The 15649-nt window shown below is 53.3% G+C and overlaps 1 protein-coding gene across 2 annotated transcripts in view; it reads right to left on the bottom strand.

Annotated features, from left to right (window-relative positions):
* Positions 1–15649, bottom strand: part of LOC107499608 (myosin VIIA and Rab interacting protein) — a 233796-nt gene that overhangs the window by 52005 nt on the left and 166142 nt on the right. For both annotated transcript variants that reach the window (XM_016123962.2, XM_016123960.2), the window contains exons 6-8: positions 12923–13020; positions 12644–12724; positions 9597–9740 (exon numbers count right to left, since the gene is read on the bottom strand). In XM_016123962.2, coding sequence (XP_015979448.2) covers positions 9597–9740; positions 12644–12724; positions 12923–13020 — 323 coding nt within the window. The remainder of the gene's footprint in view (positions 1–9596; positions 9741–12643; positions 12725–12922; positions 13021–15649) is intronic.

Here is a 15649-nt window from a genome sequence, read left to right as displayed (position 1 = left end):
CTGGGCGGGGGGCCCTGGCTTCCTCTGTGCTGTACTGCATTCTACTGCAACCATCCATCTCTCGCCTGGTGTCCCCATGAGACCGTGAGACTGAGGGCAGTCAAGGGCCTGCTGACGGCGACATCCCCAGCCTCTGGTTCAGGAACTGATACGGAACTGGGAGTAAATGAATGTTTGCTGCAGAGTGAATGTGATTTGGGATGAGCTAGCTAGCTGCAGGGTGGGTTTTCAGAAACAGCCATTTTGCTTTTCTCTTTACTAATTTCTTAGATAAAATTAAGGAGCAAGAGAAAGTAATGAGAAGTCCACCATCATCCTCACTTACATCGTGGAGGGCAAGGTCTTACTTGGAAACGAGCCAAGCTAACACACACACACACACACACACACACACACACACACACACACGTGGCTTGCAGCCACTGATTCTGTCCCTAGGGTTTTGAACAGCCAAGGTTTTTATGGGGTTGGTTATTCAGGGAACCGTCTAGGATTTCGCTAAACCCTTGACAGATGATAAGTAGTTATCCGAGAGGACAGATCAAGGCTGACGGTCAATTGACAAGTGAAGTTATTAAAAAACAAAAGGGGAAAAAATCCTTCTACAGCAGTCCCCCTGTCTTCAGGAGGACATACCCTCGACGCTCCTCCCACGGGGACTGGCCAGAAGCCCTCCCTTCTTTACCGCACACTTCCCATACTCAGTTACAGTCACATGCCAACTCGTTGACTTTTCCACAGACCGTGAGTTCCTCAAAGGCAGGGACAGCCTTTCGGGTACGGTCCTCAGTCCCATGTTTGTGACTGAATATATTCGTAAGACGCAGGTCTGGCCTTACAGCGCTGACGGCCCACTGCCAAGTGCAGTATTTTTGCAGCTACTTGTGAGCCATTTTCTATACCTGAAACTTCCTTGTTCTTTCTCCAAGTGTCTCACTGTAAATCGCTGAATGTATATTTTAAAAGGGGGAAATAGTTTTACAAATAACAGGGCAATGTCACAGTACATAGGAAAAAAAAATTTAAGTAAAAAGGGAAAATAATATTTAATGTTTCATTTTATGGTGCCTCAAATGGTATTTTAGGCACATACACATGTGTCTATAGGAGGTGGCTGGGGTTCATTTTTATGGGACCAAAACATGCCCCAATGTACAAAAGCCAAGACCAAGACGTGAAAAGCCCCTCTCATGTCTCAATAGGGAAGACGGGATCTGCGTTCTTCATGAGAGAGTTGGGGTTGCCAGGCTTCTATTTCGGGCAAGCCATTGTTTCATATTAGAAAAAAAACTCTACCCCGATAATCACCCAAGCCCCAAAGAACTGTCTCCACAGGTCTCAGGACACTGCTGGCCCACAGTCTCCAGCCAGCAGGGAAAAAAGCTGCTCTTCTGAGACCCAGGCCTCGCTCACCACAAATTCGTTGCAGCAAACACACTGCCCAGTAGATGGCGCCACAGCAATGCGTTTACGCGCCAGTTCAACCTCCTGGGAAGTGACGGGGTTACTCGAGTCATGTATTTATTTGCTCATGATGCTGGCTGGGCTGTCCGTGTCCATCTTTTCTTTTCCACCCCCGGCATCTGCTTTTCTTCCCTTCCCCTCGCCCACCCTAGGGTCCACGGAAGAAGCAGGGCTGCCGATGTCGGGAAGGGCTGGCCTGAGTTACGGCGTCTGCGGGTCTCTGCAAGGGAGGAAGGCTGAGAACGGACGGTGGAGCCCGTGGGTGCAGCAAAGCCTCGCAGAGATGGACTTGGGAATCCGAGCTGGCAGACGGGCCCTGCCTCCTAACTCTTTCGGCACGGACTTAACGGGGTGGTGTGTTAGGTAGTGAGTCAACGCCAGCTCCCCTTCTTGCTGCGGGGCATCCTGCAGAAACTTTAGCTGTTCTAAAAACCTCAGCTTCCTCAAGGAAAGGGATCAGTGTATTTCCTGGCACACAGAAAACACTCTATGACTATCAGTCAAAAATAAGAGCGTTCGGTAAGCTTTATCGGGGAGCTAGGGCAACACGTCTGTTCTCTCACTCCGATTGGGTGCACGTGAGTAAACCGAGGGCAACGCCGAAGAACTGGCCCAAGGCACGTGGGTGGTCGGAGGGCAGGGGCAGGGATCGCGCTCAGGTCTGTCTGGCTCCCGGGCCATGCTCCTCCGTGCCCTCGGTGTCCGGCCTCAGGCTTTGCTGAAAAAGAAGGAACGAAGCGCATGCCTGGCCGTCATGCTCCAGCCCAGCGGGACCTGCCGTCTGGAGCTCTGGGTGAAACGCACGGTGTGATCATCGTTACCGCTGTTAGACACCTGACCCTTGAACGACACAGAGCTTAGGGACACCGACTCCTGGGCGACTGAAAACCCCGGTACCACTTTGGGCTCTTCCAAAACTTAACTGCTCATGGCCTGCTGTTGACCGGAAGCCTTACCGATGCCATAGACAGCCAACTGACACTTACTTTGTAATGTTATATGTATTGTCTACTGTATCCGTACAATAAAGTAAACTAGAGAAAACGTTCTTTAGAAAATCATAAAAAAAATTACCATATTTACTGAAAAAAAAAAAAGCGCCTATGTATAAGCGGAACTTTGCCGTTCAAGACCTTGTTCTTCAAGGTCAACTGCACCTTCCTTTGTCATCACGTATCCCCTGCGTGGGCCGCAGCGGCTCGCTCCACCTGCACATCTCGTAACGGTATGTCGTTGCTACGCTTGCTGTAATGGTCATCATGGCCAGCAGGCAGGGCCCCCCGAGGCACCGATCACGGCTCCGAAACAGTCTTTGCTGTCAAGGAGCCCACGAAGGAAAACAGGGAGAGAATGCTTTTAGCATCGAGGGGTCGAGACCGAAAAGAGTGGTCAGCCGGATCACCGACGGAGACACAGCTTTGCTCTGTATTTGTAGAGACAGGCATAGCCATTGCATCCAATCCAATGATCATAACAATAATAAAAAAAAAATACTTTAGGTTTATACTGCAGTCGGTCAAAGGAGAGGGAGGGAGCATGTGAGGGAGGAAATGACAAAGACACAAAGAGAAAAAGTCTGAGGAAAATAGAAAGGGACAGGAGGGGCTGGGGAGAGGGGGAGAGAGGGAGAGAGAGGGAGAGAGAGAGTCAGTCAGTCAGACAGAGACACATCTCAGTCATCGGCACATCATATCTCCCTGGCCTCCGATGCCAGCATTATTCCTATCTATGGGATCACCATATTATTATGGAGATGCCTTTTTATATTCACGCGCCCCAAAAGAGAGGTATTAAATGAATTATAACCCCTGCGTTAGTGCCTTTTAGGATATTACATCTTAGGGTTTTGAAAGCCGGATTGTGCTGACACCCCTACCGGCAAGAGCACCACACAATAACCAGAGGAAATTAAAAAAGAGAAACAAATCACACTGAACTTTCCTTCAAGAGAACAGATGAGAAGTCCTGGCTCAATGGGATGAATTACGTTTGGGTTTTGCAGTGAAGCCCAAGGAGCGTGGTCTGCAGCATTCTGGGATTTGGCGCTGGTCAGCCCCTGAGCCAGAGGTGCCCGGGATGTTGGGGAACTGAGGAAAAAGGAGGAACCATGGCCAGGTGGCCACCGTTGAGGGCCACCCCCCCCCCCCATGGCCTGTCAGTCAGGGGGCCTCCCTGAACCTTGAACCTGCAGCCTGTTGGCATCATCTGGCTTTCGGCCGGTAGACGGATGCTCAGGCTCTGCTTCAGAACACCTGGAGGGGGGCTCGTGCAGGTGATGCAGAATTGCATCCGGAGCGAAAACAGCGGGTGGAGAGGTGGGACAGCCACCTTCCGGGAAGTCCCCAAGAACTGAGACTCGGCCGGCTGCCTCGTGTCTAGGCTCGGGCCAGTGTCAGGAGGCATTTCTCCTCTATCTTTCTCTGCGTATCACTTCTTTATCGAAACCCTGAGACCAGCCGGCGCTGTGCAATAACCTTCCTGGGAGGATGGCAATTGTCCGTATCAGCACTGTCCAAAGGAGCGGCCACCAGCCACAGGCACGATCGAGCATCCGACATGTGCCTAGTGTGACTGAAGAACTGGATTTTTAATCTTATTTAATTCTAATTAATTTAAATAGTCACCAGTGTCATGTGGCCACTGTATTGGACTGCGCAGCCCTAGAACCTCTAGCTGAAAGGGACCTTAGTGACCGCTGAGTCCACCGATCTCATTTCACAGAGGAGGGAGCTGGATAGGGGCTTTGGAGCAGGAAATAGGGATTCAATGCCCAGGCAACAGACGTGTGACCCAGAGTAAGTCATGTTAAAGCTTCAGCCTCACCTCAGTTTCCTCTTCTATAAAATGGGTCCAATAATATCTGCAGTTCCGCCTTGTGGTGGGAGCAAAAGGCGTAGCATGCGATGGGCAAACAGGGTGCCCGCTCCCTAACCGATGGCTCTTCCTGTCCCCTCCCCACATGGGCCTCGTCAGCGGCTAGAGCTGTGCTCACCGCGCTGCACGACCCCAGGGGGGCCACCCGCATGGCATTCCAGATGAGCAGGGCTCCTGGAACTGTTCGATATGGTGGCCCTGGCAAGGGCCAGTCCTTCTCAGCTCCTGGATGTGGCCCCGGCACAGGCTCCTTCACCACAGGCTACGAGCAGTTGCTGGGACAAAGCGTCGGCTTAGCCCACGTGGGTGGGCAGTGTGCCCGGCCACCCAGCGCGGTGCGCTTGAGGAAGCTGACCCTTGCCGACTGAATGGGCCACCCCGCGAGGGTCCCAGGCTGGCCTTGCTATGGTGCTGGTTAGAGGGAAGGGTTAGGGGTCCTGGCCAAGGAAAGTTAGGCCGGTGTCTGTCCTGGGATCAAGACCTAGGAAGTGACCGTTACATGGAAGTTTGAAAGCAAGAGAGGGACACAGGGCAGAGACAAGGACGAACTGAGGAAGGGAGGAGACGTGATGGGCGAGGGTCAGCAGGGGGTTAGATACTTCCTGTAGGTTCCCTCAGGGCGTCTGTCTATGGCTCATCTTCCTGGGGTGGTCAGTGCGGGGGCTGAGGGTTATCACCTCGGTTTGTCCTGTCAGTCTGTTAGATATGGGTGGTTAGAGACTAACGGGGACAGGAACCAAACGGCGGAAGTGTGCTGACCTCCTTGTCCCCAGGACAGCTAGGACAGGTGTAAGCCTTTCAAAAAGACCACCGATCAGGAATCCCTGGATTCTTACCACTTACCTCATCACTGGGTGAGGTGCGAGCTCTCCTTCCAGATAATGTTTTAAAAGCTCTAATCTCAGTGCTTATCTTTAAACCAACACAAGAGCTAAAAATGGTCATTTACCAGGGTGTGAATCCTGGTGTTTTTCTAGGACCTTCATGGATCCTTCATGGGCATCCTGGGAACCAAGCCCTGGCCGTGACCAAGTCAGCACATTCTGCCATCAGACTCGCATCTGCGGGATGCCCGCCAAACACCCCACGCTGGGAGGGAAGGGCTAGGGGTCTTGGCCAAGGGAAGTCAGGCCCGTGAGAGCTGGGCCAAGGCCAGAACATATATGACCTATTAATATTGGCTGCTCGAAGGGGCAAACTGTGCTAGAGACACAGCGAGGCGATGGATTTCTCTTTATTCCCATCCTCAGGCTGCTCTGTTTGGGGGCAGTTCTAATGAGTCCACGTGTGGATGGAGAAAGACAAAGTGGTCACGTCTCGTGACTGATGCCGTTGAGAAAAATATGCTGTTTACATATTGCGAATCACAGCATGGGGAGAACTCACAGGGAGAGGTTGGGAGGGGACCTCCCTGGCTAAACATCCAAGTCAAGGATGAAGGCTGTAGTCACAGGAACCAACTGAGGATCTCGTCCCTTCGGTAAGGTGCCCACACTCCCTGCCAGGCCACAGGATCTGGGGGTCGAAGTGTCATGGCAGGACGAATGCTTACCCAAGGGGGTGTATCAATGTCCTTTATGGGCTTTTTTCCTAGACAGCCTCCAGGTTCCCTCCCACCCCGTCCCACAAAGGTGGACTTGGGCTCAGGGAAGCGGACATGGCTAGCACAGCTCTGTCTATCAGAGATTCAAGGATACTTTAGAACCAGAGAGAGACTCCCATTAGGCCTTATTCTATACCCAAACCTAGAAATAAATCAAATTCTGCTATTCGAGCCAGGAAAAAAAAAAATGGAAGAACTACGTCAGCTCTGTCTCCATCGGGGTTGAAGCCACCATGAAAATTCTGCTGTGTGGGAGGCAGGCATTTGGCAAGACGTTTTTCTGACGAGAAAAGAAAACCCTGAGAGATGTTTGTTTCAGCAACCCGAACGGGAGTCCTGGGTGCCTCCGACTTCCGCCGTTAAACGTCTTCCTCAGTGAAGACAGCCCACGGCTGCGACCCAGTCCTAGGCAGACTGGAGACTCTCTGGTGAGCTAAGGGGCCGAGTGCGAGGTCCCCTTGGGAAGTGCCACCGCTGTTCATCTTAAGCAGCTTTAGGCCCGAGCTCGGCTGAGGAGGGTGGGCGCAGGCCTCCGAGGTCCCCCGTGGGAGGGGGAGCCTGCAGCGGAAGTCGCTGCCACGCCCCCTGTGTGCCTCATGGGGGGGGGGGCGCGGAGGCCACTGTCCCCCGTCTCCAGGACACACCCAGAGTGTTTCCGGTCTCTATATGAGGGCAGGGATACCATTTCCAGGGTTAGCCAGAGACAGACAAGGAGATCGGGTGAACATCTGACGGGAAAGCGGGTAACTGCATATCCAACGACACGGGAGACAGCGAATGCGGGGGACGCCCGGAGCCAGGAGCCCCGGGTTCCAGTCCCGCCCCCGCCACCCAGGTCCGGCGGCCCAGACTAGCGAGGCCTCAGTCTGTTCCTCCGTAACATGGGGATAATGCAGGGTGTTCTCACGTGGCTCTAATGAAATAATGCGTGTGCATATAAAATGTACATGAAGGAAGGTCCTGGTCATGTTATTTCTACGGAATCCCTCTACGATCGCTATCATCCATGGGGACTCCCACGCCTCTTTGCTCATGGGGTTTGCATGAGAACTTCGGTTACTGTGCAGAGCTGCAGCCAGCTGATGTGAACAGGACACCTCGGGAGGGTGTGTTTCTGGGGAGTGAGGTCCCGTCAGTGCACGGGGCGGGGGCGGGGGCCAGACGGGGTCGGGCCAGGAGCTTCTGGCCTCTGATGGATGAAGAGCAGGACAGCCCGCGATGCAGCGAGCGGCCAGGCGTCCGCTGTGAACAGAGACAGTGGACGAGGAGCGAGATGATGCCCTCCGAGGGGAGACGGCACCTGTGAGGACCTGCAGTGGGGCCCGGGTGGTAGGGGGACAGGGTGGCCTGTGAACGAGGGCAGGCGGGTCAGTGACGCACGGACAGCTCCTGCCGTCTGCGCCTGGAGCCGAGCTGAGCAAAACACGGCGAGAGTCGTCTCATAACTCACAGGGGTACCTAGACAACACGGCGGCCTTGACTGTGAAACGCAGAAATAAGGGAATGATAATCACGACGACAGCTATCATTTAGGGGAAGACCCCGATGCGCAAAGTGGCCAGCATCCGCTTCTCCTTTAGCCACCATCCTCCAGACCTATGAGCGCTAGTCTGCGCGCTGAGCATGCTCAGTAGCGTCCCGCTCGGAGGCTCCGCGCAGGCTGTTCCCTCTGTGGGGCGCTCTCCTCCTCACTGCTCCCACATCTCTCCCCTCCTCGGGGAGGCTTCCCTCTGCCCCAGTACTGTCCCCCTACCACTCTCCTGGTTCCTCTGGACAGTGATGGCCGGGATGCGCACCTGTGTTTCCCTGTGGCTTTCTTGTTTGCGGTAGGTCCTGCCACTAGGTTATGGCGGAGTCCACGGGGTCTGCAGGAACCCCACCCCCGCCCCGCACCCCCCCTCCCCCGCCCCCGTCTCCGCAGCCCCGAGTGCAGCGCTGTGCACACAGCAGCTCGGTAAGGGCCGCGTCGTGCCTGAGGCTTCCTCAGAGGCCTCCTCTGGCTCCTATTGTCCCCATTTTACAGACGAGAACTAAACAGTTGTTCAAGGTCATAGTTAAGGGCAAATCCAAAATCCCATGCTCAGAAGTGCCAGAGGCAGAACCCGAGCTCCCGCTACTTGACTTTGATCCCGAGGCTCATGGCCAAGTCTGGGGTTCTGTGGGATTTTCACCTTCTAGAGACTCCCAAGCTCAATTCTTTTGGTTTGCAGAAAATATTTCAGCAAGCCTCCCCAGATACAGGGTGATGCCACGCATGCAGCCAGAGCCCTGGGGGACAGGTCTGAGTTAGTGAACAATCTGAACGACAGGCTCTTTGAAGGTCACGTGCCCCACCCCTCGCCAGAGGGGCCCCTCCCTTTTCCGAATGCCAATTCCATTTCCAGACTCAACCTTTCCACTGAGAGCCACTGTGAACTCTCTGGTATCCATCCTATCATATCCCCTCCCGTTCTGCTCATCAGATTATAAAGTCCCGGAGGGCAGGGATGAGTCCTCTTTTCATTTTGTTCTCCTTGACGCCGGGAGCCCATGACAACAGCAATGAAATAAGATGACGGTATGTTGACAAGGCCAGGTTCTGCCAATAAATCAATGAAGTCGAATCTCGGATAAAGCCAGAGAGATATTCCTTGTCAGCCCCACACACCTGGCAGCCGGCGAGGACGCGGGGAGAGTTTATGCAGGTGAGGTTACTGACCGTCACTTCGGGAACGCTGTGCCCACTGCATGGCGGCTCCGCACGCCTGTTTTTACTCTGTCCGGGTAGGGGATGGACCTGGGGGGCGCAGGGTCAACACTCGGCATTGCTCTCCTCCATGTGACTTCCCAGTTTTCTATTGCACCTGTGTGCTACTCTTTCCAGTGCTATGACCATGGGGACCGACAGCTGACAGAACTCAAGCCCCACCATCTAGACCCTCCATCTTCTGTTGAATCTCTGCAGAGAAAGCCCAGCTCCCAGGCTCGGCCTCCCCGCCCCAGCACTCCGCACGTCCTCTGCTGGGGCGGCTGACTCGGGTAACAAAGGTTTTATGGGGTTGGTGAATCTACCGCAGACGCGAGCAGGCCCAGACCCCCGGTCGGTCACAGGAAGGCCGCTGTGCTCTGTGGCTTGATTTTAGGCTGACAGACAAGAAGGTCGATCCACAGCAAGACTTCCTGACTGTGTCTAGATGTGACCATTCTGGTGACTCACTCACACGGCAGTGGCAATTCTCCCGCTGCCACTTTTCAGTTTCAGAAAAGCAAGCGATCTCCCTGATAAAGCAATTTTTTTTTTTTCCTCTCCCACGGGACTCAGTACAACTCTTTCCAGAATGAATTTACAGAAATGCCTACTGACATCTTTATTTTTCCCAAGCTGGTGTCTGTGTAAAAAGCCACCTCCACATTCTTCAACGGTCCCCGTGTGTTTACTCTCTCTCTGTCCTGTCTCACCCCCGCCCCCCCCCGGTGCCCAGTCACACGCACACTTTCCTCCTCAGCTTCCCTCCCGCCCTGCTGCCCTGGGGGAGCTCCGTGTGGTCTGGTGGGCACGCGAGCCAACCAAGCCAACCCCAGACGGTTGAGTCTGGTGCCCCCATTTCTCTGAGGCGAGCACGAAGGACACACACCTGCGTCAGGCATGGGGGCGTGGTCTTGCCTCGAGACTCACCCAGAAGGAGCTGGAAGGTCGGTGGCCTCCCGCCGAGGCCGTGGTCCCCTCGTCGGCCGCCTTCGCACTGCAGCGCGGGGGCTGGGGCCACCCCGGCTCCTCTTCCGTTTGCTGCTCACTTCTGCTCTTCTGTTTCCTTATGATCTGGGGAGGAGGCAGGTGACACAGGGGGCGAGTTACTGGAGAGGACTCTGGAGGCTGCGTGGAGAAACTGGGACCAGCTTTTAGCCGTGTAAGAGCTTAGTTTCAGCAGAATGCTACCCTGTTTCAGACCTACCTGCCTTATGATAAAAAAATAGTACAGCTACAGCCTTGAGCATGCTACAGCACTTTACAGTTTACAAATAATCATTTTAAGATGTAAATGACTTCTTTTATCTATTAAGTGCCTACCGAATGCCAGACTGCGGATTAGGCAGCTAGATTCTTTACCTCATTTAATCCTCAAAATACTTCTAAGGGCTCTGTATTATAACTGTCCCCATTTTGCTGATGAGGAAATAGGCTCAGAGAGGTTAAGGTATTAGTTAAAGCTGCACAGCTCATGAACAGTGGAGCTGGATCTCAAACCCGGAGTCTCTGGCTTAATGATTTCAGGAAGCTTTGGGAAGGCCTATGAAGGGGGCGGATGGATGCCCAGCATCCTCAGAGATGGCTTCAGCTTGCTGGACCACTTGCCGTTCTAGGCACTGCCATGTGGATTTAATGAGTCCCTCTGTACAGAGGTCCCTGGGCTCCGAACTTCCTATAGGCAGGAGGCAGCTGAGAAAAAAGCTGAGCCACCAAGGCGGGGATATTCACCAATGCCCTCTTAGGTCAGATGGGATGAGGAAGAGGAAGGCCGAGAGCCAAGGAGAGCCATGAACTAAGGTGCCATGCCCAGCGACGGACCGGGGCCTACTCAAGGTACGGCCACCATTTCCGGAGTGGCGACCGGGCCACATGTGCCCAGCGGGATTTCAGAATTGCTATGGACCAGGTGCCTCTCACCTGTGCAGGTGGGAGGGATAGTGCTGCCTTTCTGTCTGTGTTCCAGCGTCATATGTTGGGCACGTGGGGACAGGTGACTTGTTCGCTTAGCTCATATGTCTCCGGCTTAAAAGGATCTGAATCTGGATTGAATGTCCTTTGAACTGTGATTGAATGAGACCTTTGGGGGTGTTTGGGTGGGGTGAATGTATGCGGCATAGAGAAGGGACACGAATTATTGTGACCAAAAGGGAAGACTGAGTTGGTCCCACGCTCCGTGTACACTGCTCTTTGTTGTGTGACTGTGCGTTCCTCCCGGACAGGGAGAATACACCGTCGACCCTGGAACAACACGGGTGTGAACTGTGGGTGTCCACTCAAATGCAGAGTTAGAAAATCCGTGCGTACGTGGATCTGCGCAGATCAAACCCGTGCTGTTCAGCGACCAACTGTGTCTTCCGAGCCACGGCTGGGAATCTGCACAGGCGGAAGGCCCACCTAAATTGGACGTGGATTTCTGATTGTGCGGGTTGTCGGCGCCTCTGACCCCTGCATTGTTCAAGGGTCAGGTGGACTTTGCACCTGTGGTTTTGTGTTCACCGTGTGCCTTGCTCTGGCCAGGGACATGTGAGGAGGGAGTGGATAGCGAGGGGCCAGGGCTGGGCCTCGGCCTTCACAGATGTCGCTGGCTTCCTCAGGCTCTCTCTGTGCCTGTCACGGCCACGAGCAGCTGATGTGCCTTCAGCCTGGCCCCAGGGTGGCCGCACTGCATGGACTGGATCCCAAACCTCTGCGTGAGATGAAGCCACTACAGAGGCGTAAGCAAGAACCCAATTGTGGCATAATTAAAAAAACAAACAAAAAAAAAAACGTATTTGCTGTTTGACTCTGATTCCTGGCACAGAGCTTCAAAAATCCTTGGAATTCTTTGAGGGACAGGACAGTCTCTGTTATGCTAATGAGGTGACCGATGATGGCCAAGGCCACTAGATAGATGGAAGCTGATGGCTAGAAAAACCAACTGTGTGAACCAGGGAACTTTTCACTCCACTCCACTTCTGGGGACAGGACAGAGGGACTGCAGATTGAGTTCCATCAGCTGGTCAGTGAGTTAGGCAATTAACGTAGTGAAATCTCGATTAAAACTCTGAAACACTGAGCCTTGGGGAGCTTCCTGGCTAGCACATACACAGCTGTGTTGGGAGGGGGGGCGGGCCCCGAGAGGGCATGAAGCTCTTACACCCCCCCCCCCTACAGACCCGGTGGCCTCAAGTGCCTCTTCACCTGCCTATTCATTTGTATCCTTTATTATAAACAGGTCATCGTAAGTTTAGCACTTTCCTGAGTTCTGTGAATTTTTCTAGCCAATTATCCAACCTGAGGGGGGTCATGGGGATCCCTGAATCTGTAGCAGGCTGAAGAGAAGTGCGGCAACTTAGGGGTATCTGAGATTTGCACTGGTGTCTGAAGTGGGGGCAGTCTTGTGGGACCGAGCTCCTAACTTGTGGGGTCCGTGCTGAGTGGTTAGTGTCAGATCTAAATTGAACTGCAGGACACCCAGGTGGGGTTGGAGAACTGGTTGTAGGACATAGAAATAATTCTGCGTAAAGCCACAGAGTTGTGGGATGGTCGGTTTCTAAGTAGCAATTACTGATACACCATGTAAGGGACAACTTAGGGCACAGAGGTAGCAGTGGGTGACTGCAAAGCTTCTTCAGCATCAGACTATTTGAGAAGTGTGAGAATGAACACACACACACACACACACACACACACGCACGCGCGCGCGCGAAGCCTACAAAACAGCCGGCCAGTGAGTGGCCTGCTCAGAGCCGAGTTTCTGGCTCACCCACCAGCTCAGCCCCCAAAGGCAGCCACACTCCATCCCGTGGCTTAGATTTCAAAGTGTGATGCAACCCGTCTGTGTTAGCCCCCAGAGCACAGAAGGCAAAAGTGCCAAGGCACAGAAACGGTGCCTGAAACAACGGTGCCCAGGGCTGCTCTTCAGCTCACCTGAGGCCCTGTCTGCTCTGGGCCAGGTAAACCGCAGGCATCGGATGCCACGCAGGCCCACTTACCTTTTGCAGGATCGTCGTGGCCAGTTCCTCAGTCAGCTCCTCCTTGTGGTCCCGCAGGTAACTGGCCTCATGCTGCTTGTCCTGCAGAGGGAGGGAAGAAAACGGTCTCGGTGCTAGGGATGGGTTTGGGGGACTTAGCCTCACTTTCGGGGAGTCCTGACCACAGATGCAGGGGGAGGTGGGGCACCGCTCCTGCGATGCTGGTTTCCCGACGACCCGTAATTTCTCCCCACCGCCCTGACCCACACCTCCCCGCAGAGAGGAGGAGAGGGGCTGTACCAGGCTGTCCCCGTAGGCTTCTGCTTTGGAAATCGCCTCCTCGATGGCCTCTTCAGCCACGCGTAGGGCGACAGCCAGTGTGTCCATCACGCTGTGTCCTAGACGGGAAACAGAACAGAGATCACTTTTTGAAAGGGAAAGACAAGTAAAACGATTGGTCCAGTTTAAGCTCTTCCGATCAAGTCTTTCAGGGACTCTGGGGTAATTTCCATACCGCTTACCCTGCACACGAGCCCCTTTCCCTTCTCACCCACCTCGCTGCCTCCCACGAGTCAGTCCTGCCCCAGACACAACGAACTGATTCTTTGATAGCTATCATCTCTCTCTTCACGACTCCACTATCTTGTTCCTTCCTACTCTGGTCCTGGTGACCCTGAGGCCTGGTCCAGGGGTTCTTCCTCTGAAAACGCTTCTCAGATCCCTCCTGTTACCCCGTTGGCTGGACACCCACGTGAGGTTCTGGGGTTGCTTCTCTCGAAGCCAGAAAGTCCACGCCCTCCCACAGCTCATTCTCAGAGAGCACGCCTTGATCCGAGCCCTTCTGCACCCTAACACCAAGCACAGCTCCAAACATGCAGAGTGGCCTCAAGATAACTGAACAAAAAAGGACTTAATATAAAGAAATTGTGGTTCTCCACCTACTTTCTCAGGTAAAAATTATGTGTTATTTTGTGCATATACTGTATCATTACGATGACAGGGATAAAAATGATCCAATATTCTAAGGGCACTAGGCTTTCACGCAAACACAAAATTCTTGAAAGAAGTTTTTAGACTCTACATCAGCACTATCGATACGTTAACGCTGGCGACTTCACGGAGCTTGACCACATGCTGGATGGCAGGCCGAGTGTCACGTACATGAAGACGGTTAATTCATACGACAACCCATCGGGTAGGTACCATTGTACGGATGACAGAATCGAAGCACAGAGCAGTCGAGCCACTTGCCCAGGGTTACACAGGGAGAGAGAAAGAGCCCCGAGATTCGATTCAGGACTGTCTGTCTCCAAAGCCTTTGATTTTCACCACGAAGGCGATGAAAAGAGATACGAGCTAACATGATTTAAAAAATAACGTTATCATATTTTAGCGAACATATTTGTTTGTATATGGCAGCAAATGAGAGGACGTAATCAAAGGTCAAGGACTTCTGCAGGTGACGACATTCCTTTTGGAGCTATGTACTTGGTAGAGTTCTACTTCCTCGAGGTACTAGATTTTTGCTTCTTACTTGAGAGGGAGAGTTTCTATCCTTCCTCCCAGTGCACCCGGAAGCCCAGGGCGCGTCAGGCACAAGCACTCGGGTCTGCGAGGGCCGCCTACCTGCGACTCCTTTCCTCCCGCCTCCATTTATAACCTCCCGGTCATGCATTATTTAACATGTGCAAATCTCCTGAAAGCCGCCTCCAATTCTCCGTAGGATGAGACAAGGTGTAAATACACCAATTCATTAATTAATCAATCCCTCAATTAAAAAAGAAAAACTTAATTCAAGCTTCTTCGGCTTCTAAAGACACAAAGGTGGGCAGAAAGTGGCCTCTGGCAAACAAAACGAAATCTCCAAAACCAGCTCGGTTAAGGTCAAGGTGGTCTAGCCAACCGATGAGAAGACTGCAGACTGATTACGACAGTCACGATAGCCATGAAGGGACAACCCAGCTCAGGGCTCTGACTGGACACACAGGTTTCCCCATGTTTCCGTAATTAGAGGCTACGAAATTTAAGTTGTCACCACACTAAGTGACAGACATTGCACCTCTCTTCTTCGACACCCATCGACGTATTTTTCACGGACGAGGCGCTCCACAAATTCTCCCCGAATCGATGTTTGCCAAGTACCTCCCAAGCGCACTGCTCTGAGAGGGCCCCAGCGGACAGGCCGAGCCCGCGCTCTCACATGCTCGCCAGGCTGCTGGGTGATCGGATGCAGAAGCAACCGAACTGCTACGAGGCGTGCATCAGACCCTGCGAAAGGGATGGGTACCACGTTCCACGGGCCCCTAAAGGCCAGAGCCCGGAACCATCACCGGAAAAAAAAAAAAAAAAAAGGCTCTGGATGCCGTGTTTATGAGTTTTGGGTGAGGTTGATGCGGAGCACTGAAGATGATGTGTTTGCTGAAAAATAAAGACTCGGGTTGGTGTTTCAGAGAGAAAAAGTGGTGGGGTGTGAGGGAAGGGTAAGAAGGCAGAGTGACCAAAGGTCAGAACACCAGTCAGATGGAGGGAAGACTAGCTCTCTGTGCCGGCGTGGCTAGGCTGCTGTACCCAGGTACGGCCTCAAACACCAACCCAGGTACTGCTAGGAAGGTATTCTGTACACGCGGTTCACATCTACAATGACCGATTTGAAGTAAAGGTGATAACCCTCAACAATGTGAGTGGGCCTCATCCAATCAGTTGAAAGGTCTTACGAGCAATAACTGAGGTTTCCCTGGGCAGGATTCTGCCTCAGCACCGGGGCATCACCTCCCGTCTGGGTCGCCGGCTGCTGCCCTCCTCTATAGACCTGGGGCTTGCCAGGTTCCGTAATTGTGTGAGCCAAGTCCTTAAAACAAAATGAACCTCTTTGCACACGTGCGTGCGTGTGTGTCTGTGCGTCCTGTTGGTTCTGCTTTTCTCTGGAGAACCCTGACTGATACAGAGGGTCACTGAGATGTCAATACGGGAGCGGCGTGGGCAGGGAGGCGCTCAGGCCGTGGGCTTCGGAATAGAAAGAAAAGGATC

The sequence above is a fragment of the Rousettus aegyptiacus genome, unplaced genomic scaffold (assembly GCF_014176215.1).
Source record: "Rousettus aegyptiacus isolate mRouAeg1 unplaced genomic scaffold, mRouAeg1.p scaffold_m13_p_4, whole genome shotgun sequence".
In the NCBI taxonomy this organism is placed as follows: domain Eukaryota; kingdom Metazoa; phylum Chordata; class Mammalia; order Chiroptera; family Pteropodidae; genus Rousettus; species Rousettus aegyptiacus.
The sequence above is the reverse complement of the archived record's forward strand: the minus strand, read 5'-3'. Positions and strand labels throughout refer to the sequence as shown.